The sequence below is a fragment of the Dreissena polymorpha genome, chromosome 8 (assembly GCF_020536995.1).
Source record: "Dreissena polymorpha isolate Duluth1 chromosome 8, UMN_Dpol_1.0, whole genome shotgun sequence".
NCBI classification, from domain to species: domain Eukaryota; kingdom Metazoa; phylum Mollusca; class Bivalvia; order Myida; family Dreissenidae; genus Dreissena; species Dreissena polymorpha.
Window position 1 is genome coordinate 26801399 of NC_068362.1, and position 20219 is coordinate 26821617.

Below are 20219 nucleotides of genomic sequence, written 5' to 3' on the forward strand. Positions count from 1 at the left end.
TTTAAATGCAAATTATCTAACTCAAATCTGTGTGACTTTTGCGGTGAAAACATCGAAACTATAGAACATCTTTTTTGGGAGTGCAAACACATCCAGCCTATTTGGAATCAATTAGTATCTTTTCTTGAACAACAGCAACTAAATGTTAAACTATCTTTCTTAAATGTAAGTTTCGGAATTTACTCATTGAAATCAATAGACTGTAATAATATTGTGAATTTTATTCTTATATTGATGAACTATTTTATCTTTAACATGAAGTACAAAAAACAAGTACCAAATTTTAATTGTTTTGTCCATAGTCTTAAACTAAAAATCCAGATTGAGAAAGAAATAGCCCTCAGTAATGACACATTACAAATCTTTGAACAAAAATTGAATCGGATTAAATTCTCATACTGTTTGTCCACTTATATGCATTTCACTCTAATGTTTATCTTTCTAAAATATTTTTTTTCAATCTTATCATTGTGAATATACAACAAAACACACAAGTCCAGTATGCTTTCTTCCCACTTTATACAACTCATCATTTTTCATAACTATTCTTCTGTTGTTCTTTTCTTTTCTCCTTTAAAAAAACAACACCTATCACAAACAACCAAAGAAAAAACATATTAACCCATTTTTTTAATTTTTTTTTTAATTTTAAGGAAACCAAAAAAAAGTATATATATTAGCATATCTTGTATAACATGTCTGAACTTTATTGCTTTGTACAATCACTTTGTTGTATGATCATATACATGTATACATTGTATGTATTATATTGAATAAAAAAAACTATTTAACTTTAAAGGGGTCTTTTCACGTTTTGGTAAATTGACAAAATTACGAAAATTGTATCAGATTCGCAACTTTTCGTTGTAGTTATGATATTTGTGAGTAAACAGTAATACTGAGCATTTACCATGCTCTAAAATGTTCATTATATGCATCTTTTGACGAATTAGAAACCTGAAAATTATAAAGCGTTGCAACGCGAAACGATTGAATAATTTTTAGAGTTTTGTTGATGTCGTTAAATTTTGTGATTGCTAATCAAAAGTATAAAATACATCACTAATTGAATGAGCACGGTTGGCCGAGCGGTCTAAGCGATAGACTTATACTCCAAGGGAAGTGGTTCGAGCCCAGTTGAGGGTTACTTTTTTTCTTTAATTTATTTCTTGTTTTTTTTTACTGGAGCTTTTTAGATGAAATGTTTACAATTATCAATATAAAGCATTTAATTACCAACTTCAAATACATGCCAAAATCTTTGAAAAGGTCCCTTTAATATACGACGAAGAGTACAAAAAAATGGCACACCACAAGTTGGAAAAATGATTTGATGCGTAGTCACCAAAAGATACAACGTAATAGTATTATTGTATATAAGTATACATAAATCATTGCAAATAAATAATAGGAAAAATAAAACTCCATAAACGTTAGCAATAATGGAATCTTATACTAGACAAGTAACCAAGGCAAAAACTAATGCCAATACAAGTCTTTGCCAACAGTGATTACATATAAAGCAAAACGTGTTTTGAAAGGTTAAGTATAAAGCACGTGCTCTTGTGTAAATATATATTTTTTTAAATTACGAGAACAAGCTTTTATATCAAGCCATGTTTGAGATTCGCTCATCAGTATACAGGTTTTAACACATTATGTTTAGGGTTGACCGTAACAATGTTTAGCCCAGATTGGCGTGCGGCATTTCTAATGATTAGTTTTGTGAATGACTAACTCGCAGTAACATATTGCCAATTGCATTTTCTTTCCGGTACAGCTCGACTTATTTATGATTTTACAGCGGCAATGAATTCAGACTTACAAATGCCACTCATATCAATCAATTTACCATTGAAAATTGACGCAACACATAAAGCAAATTGGTACCATTCAATGTCTTCAATATTTTGCGTTCAATGACTTAGATATACTTAACCAGCACTCATAAATGAATACAATTATTTTGGCTTGAAGATTTTGTTTCCACAATGTCGGAGTTTCCCGATTATTTATATATCAAGCAACTGTTATTAGCGATTCCAACAAACATATCCGCATCATAGCCTGTGATATTGTCACCTTAAATAAAGAGATGACATATGTTTTTTAGAAAATACATTAATACTTAAAAATAACCATACTTTGTATCAACAAACGTATATTACAAAAAACTTGATGGCGCTTGTACAGTTGAACGGTATGTATGTTATATACATATATATATATAGAGAGAGAGAGAGATGTTAATATCCTTATATATATATATATATATATATATATATATATATATATATATATATATATATATATATATATATATATATATATATATATATATATATATATAATTTATATATATATGTGTGTGTGTGTGTGTGTGTGTGTGTGTGTGTGTGTGTGTGTGTGTGTGTGTGTGTGTGTGTGTGTGTGTGTGTGTGTGTGTGTGTGTGTGTGTGTGTGTGTGTGTGTGTGTGTGTGTGTGTGTGTGTGTGTGTGTGTGTGTGTGTGTGTGTGTGTGTGTGTGTGTGTGTGTGTGTGTGTGTTGTGTGTGTGTGTGTGTGTGTGTGTGTGTGTGTGTGTGTGTGTGTGTGTGTGTGTGTGGTGTGTGTGTGTGTGTGTGTGTGTGTGTGTGTGTGGTGTGTGTGTGTGTGGTGTGTGTGTGTGTGTGTGTGTGTGTGTGTGTGTGTGTGTGTGTGTGTGTGTGTGGGTGTGTGGTGTGTGTGTGTGTGTGTGTGTGTGTGTGTGTGTGTGTGTGTGTTGTGTGGTGTGTGTGTGGTGTGTGTGTAGTGTAGTGTGTGTGTGTGGTGTGTGTGTGGTGTGTGTTGGTGCGTGCGTGTGTGTGTGGTCTCTGTGTTTGTCTGTGTTCCCCGGCTCTTCCCCTCTCTCTTTCTCCTCCTTCGTTGCCCCCCTTCCCGCCCTGCTCTTTGCTCTTCTTGTTTCTGTTTCCCTTCCTCCATTTTAGCTGGACTATTATATATGAAATATATATAGTGGAGCTATCCTACTCACCCCCGGCGTCGGCGTTAGTGTCTGCGTTAGAGTGCAAATGTTAAAGTTTTCGTACTACCCCAAATATTGTCTTTGTCCCTTGACATATTGCTTTCATATTTTGCATACGTGTTGACCAACATGACCCTAACCTATAAACAAGAGCAGACAACTCTATCAAGCATTTTGTCATAATTATGGCCCCTTTTCCACTTAGAAAATGCAGAAAATGTTAAAGTTTTCGTAATACCCCATTTATTTTCATTGTCCCTTGACATATTGCTTTCATATTTTGCATACTTGTTAACCAACATCACCCCAACCTATAAACAAGAGCAGACAACTCTATCAAGCATTTTGTCATAATTATTGCCCCTTTTATACTTAGAATATGCATATTATTGATAAATCAATGTTAAAGTTTGCGTACTACCCCAAATATTTCCTATATCCTTTGACATATTGCTTTTATATTTTGCATACTTGTTTACCAACATGACCCCAACCTATAAACAAGAGCAGACCACTGTATCAAGCATTTTTACATAATTATGGCCCCTTTTACACTAAGATAATTGAACATTTTGCTTAAATTTCCATAACTTCTTTATTTATGATCACATTTTATTATTACTTTGACAAAACAACACTTACCTGAATACCACAATGGATTCCACCCAAACAATACCCCACGCCCCTACCCAGAATCCCTTCCCCCCCCCCCCAACTTCCCCCCTCCCAATTTTTTTTACATCATCTAATTAATTACCCCATCCCCCACATTATACCCCCCCCTCTAACCCCCCTACCCCCCCCATTTTTTTTAAACATCATCTAATAAATTACCACACCCCACATTATACCCCCCTCTCACCCCCCCACCCCCCCAAAAAAAAAATCAGTTAATTTTAAAAGATCGTCTAATAAGTTATTGAATATGAACAATTTCCCCATGATGGCTTACGTTATAATGTCAAGCACTCGAATAGTCGAGCGCGCTGTCCTCTGACAGCTCTTGTTATAACGTACCATTATGAATACTCTATTTTATATTTATGTTTGACCATGAGCTGTTTTATACGCAAAACAAAAACACAAACGTCCGTTTCTTGGGGATATATATATAATGGCAACAAACACCGGCGGTATTTTCAAACGTTCATAGTTTGATTGGTCTTTACTACGCCGTTTGATTAGAAACACTTTTCCCCAGATTTAAAACGAAAGCAATAAAAAAAACGCTATTGATGAATCATAATTATTGTGCAATTCGAAGATTTTACTATCACTATAAAAGCCGGTACCCTGTGTGACTTGTGACTTTACTTACACCTATATCCAAGTGTCTGCACAGTGTCCAATATATGCGTTTGACTTCACTTACACCTGTATCAAAGTGTCTGCACAGTGTCCAATGTATGCGTGTGACTTCACTTACACTTATATCAAAGTGTCTGCACAGTTTCCAATGTATGCGTTGTGTAAGGCAAATACTCGGTACACAAGCCGGTGTTCTTGCAACTTTTTGCACATGCACGTGTTTCAACATGCTATTTCACAAATCGATCCGTAATAACAATGTCTACAAGCTGAGCACGATGTTCCATTGGTGTACTCGGTATAATATTGTATACACGGACTTCTACAGGTTGGCCCATAGCAGCCAGGCTTGCATTTACATGCGCCGGTGGTTTAGTCGCAAATGTCTTGACAATATGGCGAGCACTCTGAATTGTAGTTTGCAGAATAAAACCCGTTCTTACACGGCCATGCACCATTGTTAATATCACACGTACCGTTTATGCATCCAGTTCCACAAGGGTAAGAACAGGATGCGTTTCAATAGCCTTGCTTTCAAGACCGACATACATTATCTGAATCACATGCCATGCAGTAAGAGGGACAACATTTTAAACAGTACCGCTTGATGAGGTAGTAACCTTAGATGCAGCTAGAACACTCTTTGCCTGTGCAAGCTACATGTATTACACTTATGAATAAAGAATAGAGAGATCAATATAACTACTGTCAGCGTATGAATATATGCAGGCTACTCCTGGTGATAATGTCCTCAACAGTATGTTCAGCATTATAGAATTGATAGAGGCAGTTAATGCTAAGTTGAACTCAAAATTAAAGCAAATTATGAATGTTCCAATTTAAAAGATATTCTTTATTCTAGTACTTGGTGATTACAGGTCAAAGTCACGATTTTGTTTCGACACCATAGACATAGACATGTTTTTTTAGGTAATATAGGCCACTGGCCCAAAATACAGCATTTACATGAAAATATGTCAAACACCGCTACTCCGTAAGGCTACAATAACCGAATAATAACTTCAAAATAACCTGTAGATAGCGTTTCATAGAGAAAAATACGGTTCTGTTTTTGGCATGTATAACCATATAAGTCGAGCATAGTTTATCAAATTTCTACCAAATGGTATGTCTTTAAGGAGGTAAGGATATGTTAAATACTGCCCCTTCATTATCCAGTTATAAATTAAAAAGGAGCATCCTATGGTTTCACCGCCTAAGATTGCGAGCTGTTTTTGTACATTCCGTTTTAGTTTGGATGACTGTTAAATTGATCATCTGTTCGAATGTGCATACATTAAGTACTCTAAATAATAATTTTAAAATTAACGCACATGAATTCTAGCTGAAATTAGTATGTATGATTTATATTTCTAAAAAACTCAAATTCTCTGAATGTTTAGTGAAGGGTTGGAGGAGATTTGGGTACAGTTCTAAACTTGTGAGGAATTATTTCATCAAACAAACTGACAATATAGATTGCAATAGATGCAGGATTCACGTGAAAGCAATAAAAGCGCACCAGTTTTTCTTAAAAACACTTTCTTTAGAAAGAATGTTTCTAAAGAAAATATATTAAAATGGAAACTCTCAAAATGGAATCACTTTAAATGGGATAAACATTTGTAAATAAAATATCTCTTAATAGAATATCTCTTAATAAGTCTATATATAATGGATTTTATCTACTGTTGAATTTCTCTTAATGGAATATCCTTAAAAGGAATATCTCTTAATTGAATATATCTTTTTGAAATCTGAAAAGAAAATTGCATAATGAGTTGCAAAACCATATGCGATATCCAAAATATGTTAAGCAACCGTATTGAACGTATATCTGATTTTTAACTGAATGCATCGGTCATTACATAAAAGAAAATCCGCGTTTTTTGTGTCGACGAATGTACACCAGAGAATGAATGTGTGGCTAAACACATAGTATAATTGTGACCCTTTTTGATATAATACGCGTGAGTATTTTATCTATACATCTCAACAATTATACGCCTTCGAATAAGAGCTAGAGCTTTATATTGCTAAACATGTTTTGCATATTGTATATAACATTCACTTTCTTATCAATGTCGCTGTATAAACATATCACGCTTTTTACTACCAGCCATACAAATCAAATAATCCAGTTGGCTTATATGTATGTATTATATATAGAATATGGCTGAAGGTAAAAATCATTGAATGCATAATCATAAATTCATAACTTTCATTTTAAAAAGGCGAACAAAAAATACTGAGAAATGTATACATACAACAACGAGAGTTGTTACCCGAATTAGCACTTTAACAAGATAATTACGGCAAAGATGTTAGTGGTTTAGCAAACAGACAACGATGAATGTGTGAACAAAGTTCGCCTTTCTATTTAGTATGTTATAGTTTATGTCTCTGTTTATTTGAATCTCTTTAAAACTGAATGCAATGCATTTTATTTGTTTGGCAGATACTTTCTACTTATACATGTTGCATTTCTTGTTATGCTCCCCAAATGGGGGTGGACGGGGTTGCATATAATAGTTTGATTTTAATGGAATTAAATTGACTGTGTGGGGCTGTGAAACTAATTTTCTCCCATAAATATTCCTTTCCTTATTGATGTCCGTCCCTCAGGCACTTGGCAGGTTTTCTGGCATTTCTGGCGTTCCAAAAGCGAAATGGTAAAAACATTCACAATTTGAAAACAATCGTTATTGTCTAATTATTATTATTATAAAAACTTTATTTCAATTACATCAAACAAATTATAAAACTATAATTTGACTTTGTGCCTACATTTAAAATAATTATAAACAGGTATATTACATTTGCTATTCCCCTATCAGTGGATTTTTCGCACAAAAGCGATTCCCGACCCCTAAATTGCAAATTTCCCAAAATGGCCAAGATAAGGTATATTTTTGACATCTCAGACACCTAGCTTAAATGAAACATCATATTCAGCATGCCTCAAAGGTCTTTATTTTTTCAGAGATTTATAAACTTTTGATAAATTAAATTATATTCTCGAATGATAATATTTCTTTCCATGTTACTACCAGTAATGAACCTCATGTGATTAAACGTCATTTCAAGCATGATTTTACTATGTTAATGTGTTTTTTTTTAGGAACATGAAGTTCTGCTAGTCTATATATTGTCTATATATTGCTCGAAAGTTTTATCGGACAATATTTATAACTAATTTTCATGAAGATTTGGCAATAGTTGTGGCGTGGCCTCAAGTGTTCAAAAGCTTTTTTTTTTAATTTGATATTGTGACCTAGCTTTCGATATAGTGGCCCAGTTTAAATCATTTAAGAAGTCAGTAAGGAAAACATTTCACAACAAGATTTCATGACGAATTATTAATAATGTGGCCTCTAGAGTGTTCACAAAATCTTTCTTTAATTTGACCAAGTGACCTAGTTTTTGACCTATGTAACACAATGTCACCTTGGCCAAGATATCATTGTGGCAAATGTTCTGACCAAGTTTAATATAATTTGGGCAATAAATGTGGCTTCAAGAGTGTTCAAAGAAAATGAACATACCAGTAACAGTAAATCTGGATGTCCTCGACTACTCGTACACATATTTTTTGCCTTTAGAAGTTGATTGAGTTTCCATTTTAATAACCAATGAAACCTTTCTTTTTCAATCTTGCATATCGTTCTTCGCATAATAGTTGATTCAGTTTCCTTTTAAATAACAGGGAAAGATATGCTTGTTTGATTACGCAATAAAGTCGATAAAGTGCTACTTACGATAACTGAGGAAACATATGTCAAATCGCTCTTCGAAAAACAGTTGTCCCATTGTGTTCTTTTTAAGATGTGCATAGACAATAAACAATGCACATGCCGATACTATCTGAAAAGTGGCACGTCTACGCGATCCAATCATCTTTAAGTCAGCATGTGATAGTAAAATAATCGAGCAATTTGTTGTCAGGTGATTGGTATACATAGTTGGTTTATGAATCAACATAACATGTGTAAATGAATGAAACATGTCGTAGGTGTTGTTATCGGAATCAGTAAGGCGAAAAAATAATTTAAATTATATTCTATACCTGGTTCAATATCTGGTTTTAAATTTGTATACACACATGTAATATTCTAGTATTTCTGACAATAAAAAAGACAATACCATAAATAGACATGAATTGACTGTTTCCTATAGACTTTTTTTTCGCTTAATAGTGTATGCCAAACATTTGATATGATTTTACCATGAATATGAACGTTTACCGATTGTTGAGCTCTCTTTAAGGCTTAAAAAGTAGTTTCGTCCCGCAACAAATCCGACCAACCAAAATTGTGTGTGCCGATCTTTAACTTGGTTTTGGTATTGTATGGTGAGTTTTCAATCAAATTGGCTTACAGAAATACTATTTACTAAAGTGAAAATTCAGCGTTCGATAGTTGCGTTGCATTATTCATACTCGTTGAATTAACTTTTATAGAACTGAACGTAACTTTAGAAATGTTAAATAGAGATTATGAAGATTAATTCATGTCTTATTAAAGTGGAAAATTGAAACAAAATAATAATTAATAAAAGATAAGCCGATCTGAAAATCCGATTCGTTTAGTTATCAGTGCAAAACAAATAACTTTTCTTTTGTTTTCTGTCCAATTGATAGCTGGCGTTTAAATGCAACATTCGCATCAACTTATTTTGTTTTCAACAATTATGCAAAGAGGCGCCGTATTATATTTGACCAAGGCATGCTAATCAAGTGCAACACTTCAGTTTGAATGAGAGAAATCCGGACTGTTACTGCGCAATAACGCTTGTTTTTGGTATCATTAAATAGCAAGTCATTACTGTACTGGAGCGGGAGCTTGATTTACATCAAAGTATGAATCGTGTAGGTTATAAGCGTTGATATAAAATAATCACATATGAACTATCGTTTCGCAAAAAACGACTTAACCGTCATCAGTGTGTAAATAACTAAGAAATATATATTAGGAATAAAACATTAAAATAAAAAAGGCACCATGTCGGGACACACCGCCAATGTCGTCTGCTTCGTCATCGTCCTGATGACGTCCCGTCAAATGACCGGACAGGCGCATGACGTGGCACAGCTGAACAAAAGATTGACGCTCATCAAAACTTCTGTTGATCGTGACATCAGCGACATACGGTTCCAGATCTTGGAACTGAAGATGATCGTTGAGCAGATACTGGTCGATCAGAGGAACGCTAGCGATGTGTCCATAATTGGAGGACCATTCATTGGCTATGGTGAGTAGTCCTACAAACACGTTAATGAAATTGCAGAAGATAAATATAAATAATAGATTAAGCATATTAAACGTATTTTAATGATTTAAGTCTTGTTTGAAAGGCAATTTTCCGGTCTTATCAAATGTCTTACGACAACTTATTCACAACTTCCGATTGCATTTTAGTCGCTTTATATCATAACAGTGTATGATACATATGTTCCGTTAATAAAGAAAGATACCAACAATAATACAGAATATTAAATTAATGAAGAAACTCGACTATACTCATGTTATCATAAATGTTGGCGCAAAACAAGTTCATGCTTTTGCAAAAATACTAGATAATGTATCAGTATTGTAGTTTGAAGCTTTGTAAATTTATATTATTGTACCATTGTATCTTCCATCTTGAACCTTTTTTCAGAAAAAAATAGTCCAGCAAGGTACACGGATATGACTTCAGTTAAATGTCATACAAATGAAATTTAAAATAACTTATTACATTAGCAACTAGACATGTAGTCATGTCGATAATTACTTTGTATTGATACATTAGTAACGTAAGATTCAAAAGTAACGAAAGATACATATGTAACGTATACGCTACCTACGTCGAAAATTAGGGGAGCAAAATAGTTTGTGGGTACACAAATAATATTTTAGCGAAGACAATATAGAACATATTAGGAATAATTATATGAATCTTCCTATCATTCACAGTGATCTTCCGTTCCTACTAGATCAAATGAACTAATTAACATATATTTAAGATATAGATAGATCATCATCAGAATTTAGCTAAAGTATTGCGTAATACTTAAGCTTTTATTTCTTTATTTCTATGGAAAGGCCAGGAAATAACAGGTGTTCATCAAAACGAGATTGCAGACCTGAAAACCAAGTTAACAACCCTGGAAAACAGACTGAATACATTATCTAGTACTGTTAGCGACACAGAGGTCGACAAAAAGGAAACTGAAATGGAAAGAAACGAATTAATTGAGAACTTAAAAGCTGAACTTCTTACAAAGTTTGAAGAAACCGTAACGGTTATCATAAAAGGTTATAAGGACCTCAAGACGCATGTTAACTTGAAAGACTCTTTGGTCGATCAAATACATAACCTTTCCCAGTCGGTGAGTTCCGAACAAAACAAGCTAAGTAGGAAGATTGAACAGGCAGATGCGAAAGTCGTTAGACTGGATGGTGAAGTGAACAAGCTCAAAGTCGACGAATTAGTCGAGCAAAAGAAAAGAAACGAACTGATGCAAAACTTCAAAACTGAACTTCTTCAGTTGAACGCAGAAGTTAAAACAAAATGCGACGATAGAGTCAACGTTCTTCAAAAGAAGTTTGAGGAAACCACAGCGGTGAATATGGCAGGTTACAAGAATCTGGAGACGCACATGTCCAATCAAATGAAAAATCTTGACCAGACGGTGATCTCCAAACAAAACAGACTAAGTGCGAGGATTGACCAGGCAGATGCAATGATCGCAAGACTGGATGGTAGATTGAACACGCTGGATGGCTTTTCGAGAGCGATCGAAGAGCTGAAAGCAAAGACTGACAAGTGCATAGGTAAGTGGGGTTATTATTGTACTGTTAACGAACCGTCATATACTTTAATAACATGACCGTAGACATTTGACGGCACTGTACAGAATATAACCGAAAACCAAGAGAAACATAATATATCAAACAAGTATCATACACACACATACATTCTTCCACATAAAAGAAACTATTTTATATTCATGCCTTATTGATCTAAAACGATTTATTTGAAATAGCTACATATGGTATTTCATTATTTCATCCGACTAAAAACTCCCGGAGGGCTCCCGTTGATTATGACACGGCTACTCATAATAATAATAATAAGTGATTTAAGTTAACAGTTCGAATAGTGCGAATAGTTCGGATTACATAATCCAGTGATAAAACAATAAACTAATAAAAACATATACAATATCAGGCAAATGTCATTTACAATAATAATTATGATCACAAACTAATAGCCGTACCGGATAAAATATAAATGTTTTTTTAATCAGATGCATGTATTGAATATTGAGAGGCCGTTATATGTACAATTTTAACATTTTAAACATTGCAATGCTTAACATGACAATTATCGGTTACCATAATATCAGTAGACAGATTCAACTACATTGTATATGTAACGAACAGAACATGTATCGGATGTAAATAATTATAACACGGCACGTGCCAAATTTTATATAAACAAAGAAGAAAATCGTCTATGGGTTATTCCGCAATATTTATATCCGGAGCTTATTCACTGAAAGCACGCGCTGTAGCTAAACAAAACATGTCGATAAATTTAAATTTAATGAATGAAAGCGGATCTGATCGACAGAACAGTCGAAAGTTGAATTTTATGGGCGAAACTTCACATAAAATAGTACACAAGAAAAATAAGATACGTTGTATAAATCTTTAGTAAAAACCGTGCTTCGCACTCGTGATTTAATCCCTACGCATCTAAACTTCCGGCCGTGGGTTATTAAACAACAAACTGTTACGTACACGTGTTATTTCTTAAACACTATGCTAGGCCCCCAGAAATTGCTGTATTGCTTAACATAAGAGCTGCTAGATACAATTGACTGAGTTGAGAAGAACGCCCGAGGGTTATGCTGTATCTCTTTTCCGTCTTTGGGAAAAGTGGCTGACATGGTTTAAACAACCAAAGGTATAACAACAATTTATAGAACTGGCAAAATTACGAACAATATAGAACGGTGATCGGCATTTTATTACCGTTTTGAAATGGAAAAATAATTAATATTAAAACACAGTAGTGTAGATACCAAAAAAGTTCATAAATTGAGACAGAAAGGGACATAAATAAAAGAGAAACGTTTCAGAATAAGAGAAGTTGCGGTAACAAGAAAAACAATTGCGGGGCGGGGCCTCGTGAGCAGTATATAGTTTGTTCCTGAGATGGAGTAGGGTTAAAATCTATAACTATCTCAGATAAAAGACTGATTATGTTTAAAAATTAATGAATTTACTTCGCATGATCCGTCTTTAACACCGAAAAGAAGTAGTTGCAACGTTTTGGATTGGAAACTGGACAGATTGTCAAGAAATTAGGCTCTTTTTCAGTATAAATGGGGCATTAAAGAAAAAGTTATATGTATCTTCAATCCCACCGCAATGACAATATGGACTTAAAAAAATGTTTTAGCATACCAATGTTCATTTAAGCTGCTACAGTGCATTCGTTAACGCGAATGTAGAACATTAGAAGTCCGTTCCCTATCGTAGTAATGCTGGGGAATTCTTTTTTATCTTTGTTAAAAATTGCTTTGAAAGCAGAGAGGAAGGAGCCGTTCCGGTAGATTGTTCCATAAGTTTATAGTTGATGGTAGAAAAGTTCGTGAACAAGTTGTGATTTACATTGAATGTTGCGAATATTGTTAGAATTACGAAGTGGACGGTCTTAAACTTATAATGATGTATTTTAGATGTCAGTGTTGGTTTAAACTGGTCTGTTCTTGATAGTGTGAACATATCGATGCTACACAAAGACTGAGTAAGAAAGTTAAGTTTGCAACACTTAATTAGTATTGTAAGATAGCAGAAGTAGCAGTATGAGAGCAGTATACTTAATTACACGTATGATTATAACATATTATTGCGAAAACATACGCTTAACATATATTATGTATGGACAAAAGAAACATTATACCGATATTATAATAGCGCGTTTATTTACATTATAAGTAACGCTTTGAAAAAAAAATGATTCTGATGAATCAATGTTATAATATGCAAGCAATACGTTTTATATATTTTAAGGATAATATGCATTTGTATCGATATTCGAACATTAACGTTTTATGTAAACACATCATTTTGTAGAGTTGTCTTTCATGGTAGCGAAACTTTATATATGCATGTCTTTATTGAATCCGACATTCTGATTGTGCAGTTTATCTCTTGAATAGTCAGTAAAAAGAATATCTAAAAATAGTCCTGTATTATCCTACCTTAAAGGAAATAAATTAGAACTACTTGATTGTATCATGTTATTGTAGTAAATTCAATACGATACTAGTATTTTAATTCGCATTTATATAATAATAGTTATGATAATAATAGTAATTTTAATAATAATAATAATAATAATAATTATTATTATTATTATTATAATTAATATTATTATCATTATTTATTTATTCCGTATTGTTGCTAACAAGCAAATCGTTTTTAAGTAGGTTTATCCTGTTTATACAAATTGGATATACAAGAACAAGTGTTACTTGTAATGCGCAATTGTTTGCTGTTATAATTCCGAATTCATTTTAGAACATCGTGACACAAAGTAAAGATAAGTTGTAACTTTTTATCATATCAAGTTCCGCCAACAGCATCGCAAGATGTATTGGATGATACAGTTTATTCTAATATTTTCAGATAGTTGTAAAGGTAAATATTTGGAATAATAGCTTTCAACAAAAACTTTTTTCTTCAGAAATAATTGTAATACATACGAATATTAATCACATAAGTAGCAAACTGCATCGCTTTGTCACCAATTTTTTTTAATATCAAGTGATATTTTCTATTCTTTTCCAAACGTTATATACACTAATTTGGCAAGAGCTAAAGAGAAAAGACGTCTTGGTTTTCACAGAAACCTCTTATTGTTTTCAATAAATAAAAAAGGGGAACGTTTACATTCGTTACAGATGTAGCTGCCAGAAACTGTCGGGATGACTACACCTCATTCCAAGGGTCTTGTTACCATTTTGGGAACGTGCAGGGAACATACACTGAGTCGAAGGTATGATCAATATTTTCCATGGACCTTAAGAGGTAGACTATGACCGATATTTACCATTTACCTTTAGTAGAACAATAGAGGTATGGATCGTCAGAGTTATGGCAAGAATCGATATTTACCATATTCAGTTCAAAGGCGGTAAACCATGGTTATGATCGTACGCCTGTTATAATTATAGTTGTGTTGTTTCGGTTTGGTTTGAAACTGGTTACCATTTTTTATTTGACCAAGAACCATTTACATATTAACAATATTAGAAATTTAAAATTTAATGACTGCAAATTCAAATAGTTAATCATGTGAAAACTTATCAAACCGCATGGTAGATCTGACCCGCATTACAAATTATCGCATATTAAAATACCCAAACCTACTTAGAAGTTACAATTCAAGGTTTGACATTTGGCTATGATCCTAATATAAATCGAAAATGTCTTTGTATGTGAATAACCAACAGTAGAAATTCTTACAGTTGAATATATCCGCGAGCACAAAGTTCTAATCATAGCAACATATGCATACGCCTCCCGGGTTAAAGACTGTTCTTATAATTAAACTTGGAACTGTGTCCTAAATTTGTACTTGAATATCCGGATTGTTTAGTTTAATTTTAAAGAAATCTTTACCATTCGTAAATAAGGTGATACTTGAACAATTGCACGTTTTAACATATCAGAATAGTATAAATGCAATCGTGTGTATGAATGTCTATATGTCCATCAACATTTTATTATTCATGTGATTGTGTTCCTTCAGCACTATTGTCGACAACATGGGGGTCATCTAGCAAACATAAAGACATCGTTGGAAAACTACTTCGTCAAGAATCATGTCAGACAAATGCAAAGTATTAAAATCTAGCATTATATAGTAATTTGTCATGATTTGCAATTTCACGAAACCATCTAATACAAAACAAAACCATAGTTTGAACATAAACGAGCAATTTTTTATAATGTTTTTTTTTTCTTTTTTGTTTCATAATATTTATTTATTAACACATTTTACTAGTACGTGTTTTCGCTCTAAATCACGTCCATTTAATGCATTATATATATCACTATAATGTTCCCTAATATATAATGCTATTGAACGAAATATTCAGCTCGCCATTGGTGGATAGGTCTGAACGATCAGATGGTAGAAGGACACTTCATTTGGGATGACGACAATACAGCGGCGACATTTACAGGTGCATATATGTGAATATCAATAAACATTCTCTTTGCTATCGCGATGTTAAACTTTTATAGTCGCTTTTATTTAATTGTCATAAATAATTATATTGTTATGCAAAGTAAGAGCAGTATACTATCAAAGTATATTTCTTTACAGGAAAAAACTTAAAATACATTAAGACTTTAGCTAGGAGTGCATAAATAACGTAATACAAATGCACTGCTATCTAAGTCTCATTGCGGATGCAAATCTTTTCTTTGAATTGACATATTTGTTTTTGTAGTCGTTCATCTAAGCTATAAACGTATTAACACAAACAGCATACCCCAATAACAAGGGTTCTTGTTTTTCTATTTTATGACCAGACTGGGGCACCAACCAGCCTCAAGGAGGCCACGAAGACTGTGTTGCTCTCGACCATCAGGATGGCTATATGTGGGGAGATTTCCCGTGCACTATGCAGCTGTTTCCAGTCTGCAAAGCACAGTAATGCTGGCGAACCTAAACATTTGAAAATTCCTTATAAGCGTAATGTTATATGTATGAGAATCGAAAACCTGTCTCTTACATTCATCAATACAACATGTTTAAGTACTTAAACTGCGGGATCTGTCTAGCACATGTAGCTTTCTATCATACTTTTATCATTGTTAACTTCAGACATTGCATCAAACTAGTCTATGTTTGCATTCGTTTGCGTATATTCGACAAGTTGAACAGAAACTATTCAGAATCGTTTGCACATAAAGCTTAAATGTTAACACGTGTTTAGTACTTCCCGTTTAATATAATATTCTTGAATTGCATTAAATGTTATCAATTCCTTTTACATTCAAATCATTATTTTTGACAAGAGTTCATTGATTACAATTGAGGGCATGGTGATATAACTAAACAGGCATATGATTTCACGCAAAAGTCACTTTTGTCGTCCATGTCAATCAATTAATTCAAGAATTTTATCATCGAGAATGTTATTAGAATTGGGTCATTTGACTCAAATTAAAATATCTTTGGAAAACGACTTCATTTATTAACAATACAGAAACATTCAAAGCGCGTATTATGTACAAATAAGCTTTAATTGAAACATCTTTGCAAAACGTTGTCATTGAGAAACGATGAAAACCAATCAAACGCAAATACACAGTAGTTTAAATTGAACATCTTTGGGAAACGACTTTTTTTAGAAATTCATTCAGACCCATATAATATGCGTAGCTAGTAACCGTACCAGCATCGCAGTATTTGTGAGGATTCGGTATTGCATCATATGTTGTTATGAATTTGTGATTTGCAAGTCAATATGAAGTCGATAAAATAGATCTTGTTTTAGTTTATCAAAATCGCGTGTATACTGTGTTCATAAGGTATAGTAAAAAGCCATTTGCTATGTTTGGATACCAGGATTATGAAGATAATTCAATAGAGCGAGTATTCTTTGCAGGGTCTTGAAATCAATTATAGCACACCTGTGCACTTCAGTTTTGTAAACGATGAAGTGTTAATATAAGTGTAACTGTGTTGTTCATTTGTATAATAATAATGAGCTGTAGATGTTATTTATAAAGGAAACTAGTATAATTTGAATTCAATAAAAAAGAAATCAAACATGCAGGCGAACTCTTATGTTCAATTTATTTTATGTGTTTATTAGATGTAAATACATCAAATGAGAATTACTGGAAAATGTAGTACAGCTAAGCACATAATGTATATATGAACAACGGTATCATCATAACAACGCGCGTGTATTCAAACACATCAATAACATATCAATAATGCAAACAGCAATGCACGCATCAACGATACAATAAAATGAATCCCCGGCACATATAACTGGTTTAACTTTCGAATGTGATTTACCTTCATAGGAAAGATGTGTGTTTTATGTTGTCAGCAACGAGATATCGAACATGAATAGCATGTTATCTGCATAACTATTAAGAAAACATACTTGAATAACCAGTATTATACATGGACATCAGTTTTTATATACCACTTACAGATGAGATCAATTAATAAAATGAAGTGATTTACACTGTCTTTTTATTTCAAAAATGCACTGAGGATCCGCATTATTATTTGTATAAGTTTGGTTTATTTACATATATTTCCCAACGTATGATAAAAACATTCTGCATGTGCGTTACACAAATTATAATATAATGGATTATTGTTATGACTTTTGTACAATCTAAAACAACTTGGATAGATCGTTTTCACGTTAATGCATGACTTTATTTGATTGTTAATCTAATAGCAATGTAAGACCAGGTAGATTGCACACATCTAATAAATGTGTCTTGTATTGCCTTGTAATTCACCGACAAAGAGTTTTCGTTCACGTCATTAAAAAAATCGTTTTAGAACAACACCAACACTCAATCAATATAGGTAAGGGTAAACGTGTAATTGAACAACATTTCTTAACACATAAAAGACACTATGATAACAAACTTTCCATTTTGTACAGCAAACAATACAGCATCCAAAGTATTACAAGACAATTATGCTTCGGAATACACAAACTTGATTAGAGATAATCAGTTTCAAGTGGTATATTTTTCAATCGAACGTATCTCATTTAAATGCTCTATTTTCATATTTAAGTGTTAGCATATCTCAAGGCGCTGAATGAACAGAAACATTAAACCTATGCGATGCCGCTCAGTAATTATTTATTTATAATGAAACGTTCGATGTGCTGTCCTTAAAGGAATTGCTTTCGGTTGGCAACACGGTCTTTTGCGATAACATAGCACCAATTTCTGTAAACATGAAGAAACCTTTCCTTTACGGTCGTGAATCCGTAACGCCATAATTCAGATTAAAAACACAATGTAGTATAGAGCAACAAAAACATAAGGTATTAATACATGTAAGCCACGTGAGAAGAGCCTAGCGGAATATTCCCGTTCACTATCTTATGGTAGACGACAAATGACAGAAACACTGTGATCGCGACGGACGGACGCTCGCCGGCGCTCTCAGGAAGTAGGAACACAAAATTATTTATTGCGCCAAGCAAAGTGACTAGTATAATGATATAAACGACATAAAACTCGTTTCGTCTTTCTAAATGTAATTCTATTTTGAAATACGGTTTCTTCCCGCCATACTTTCCTCAAAATATATTTCCCCGCAATATAGGTCCAATGGCTATTTTTGGCCAACAATGGCAAACTTGTTTGTCAAACGAAAAGAACGTAACATCAACACTGCACACTATTGCGAGAACTCCACCAATAGCCAGTGTACAGTACCATTATAAAAAATGCGCAGTGAATTCTCGATGCTTCCCATCACCTGAATCGAACCTGCCGACTTTTGCAACAATAGTGTGGATGCCAAATGTCACTCGCTGGCAAAACGAAAGAAGTTATGTTATCAAAATCATCAGGAAATCATTAGTTTCGTCAAAACTGTAAATGCTTGCAAGAACGGATCGGATACAAACGGTAACCTGTGTTCGATGATCTTTTACTGGTATTTAAAGCTTGCTGTATCAATTTGTCAGATGTGAATAAAGTCTGGACATATTCCCTTCGACTTGAAACGAGCTAAATAAAAAACAAGAAAACTTAATAACCACATGATATTTATGTCATTTTTAGGAACATGTGTATACATTTCTTTAAGGCGTTAACCTGGAACGTACCATTTGGTTTGAAAAGTTATGTGTGTGTGTGTGGGTGTTTCGTTCAAATGTCTTGTATAAAATGCGGTAAATTCGAGGATAAATAATATGAATTAGCGAGTTCCAATTAAATCTCGTCTGAAATAAAAGGCGTTAATCAAAAATCAGTAATCAGAATATAACATCACAATTGGAGCTTTTAGATGTAAAGCAATTAATTCAACAGAACAACGCCATCCCAGATCAATCAAACTTTGCGATTTTGTTGACATTTTGATTTGTTCGCCAACATTGTATGATACATCATCAAGCGAATACATTATTTTATTAAGTCAGATATTGTGTGATGGCAATTTAAGGAGTACCAAGTGTTTAATAGAAGACGTAATCAGAACAGTAAGCTCCATTAAAGTCATCTGTAAAAATGATCTCACATATATTACTCAGTGCTATTTGATGCAGTTTACCAATAACCTATACAACATAAGTAAACTAAACAGTTGTCACAGTGTTGATCTTCGCAAGGCACTGAAGATACAATATGTATAAATATGGAAACACCAACAATATATCAAAAGAGAAATTCCGCTAGTGTATAAAAGTCAGTACAAGACGTTGAAGGTTTAAACCAATCGAAGAGATTAAAAACCTCAACCCAACCAGATCACAACGTGGTCAATTGTAATCATACATTTCATTAAAAAAAATACGTTAGCATTACTCATTCAAGTTTCGATAATATTTTGATGAACAGTTAATTGTGAAATCACTTTTAAACCATTTACACATCTTAGATTGTTCAACAGAAAGACATGTTAAGCAGCACGCTTACTCGTAGAGTTTTGATATATTTAATAATACTTTACATCGACTTACATTTGCAGACTAAAATATGTTGTGTTTTTTTCTGCCGCAAGCTAAATAAATGGCGGATAATATTTGGTACTAATTTGGAGCATGTCCTGCAATAACAATCAGTGACTGATCTCAGGTAAATATTTATTCCTGTGTAATATGCCGATAACATGTACACCCT

The 20219-nt window shown here is 33.3% G+C and overlaps 1 protein-coding gene across 1 annotated transcript; it reads left to right on the forward strand.

The window, feature by feature from the left end:
- Positions 1-9128: 9128 nt before the first annotated feature.
- Positions 9129-17160, forward strand: LOC127841077 (C-type lectin domain family 4 member F-like). Its single transcript, XM_052369628.1, has 6 exons — positions 9129-9561; positions 10395-11126; positions 14270-14364; positions 15121-15211; positions 15470-15556; positions 15909-17160. Exons 1-6 carry the CDS (start codon positions 9312-9314, stop codon positions 16031-16033), a joined length of 1380 nt encoding a protein of 459 aa, XP_052225588.1. The 5' UTR covers positions 9129-9311; the 3' UTR covers positions 16034-17160.
- Positions 17161-20219: the final 3059 nt, after the last annotated feature.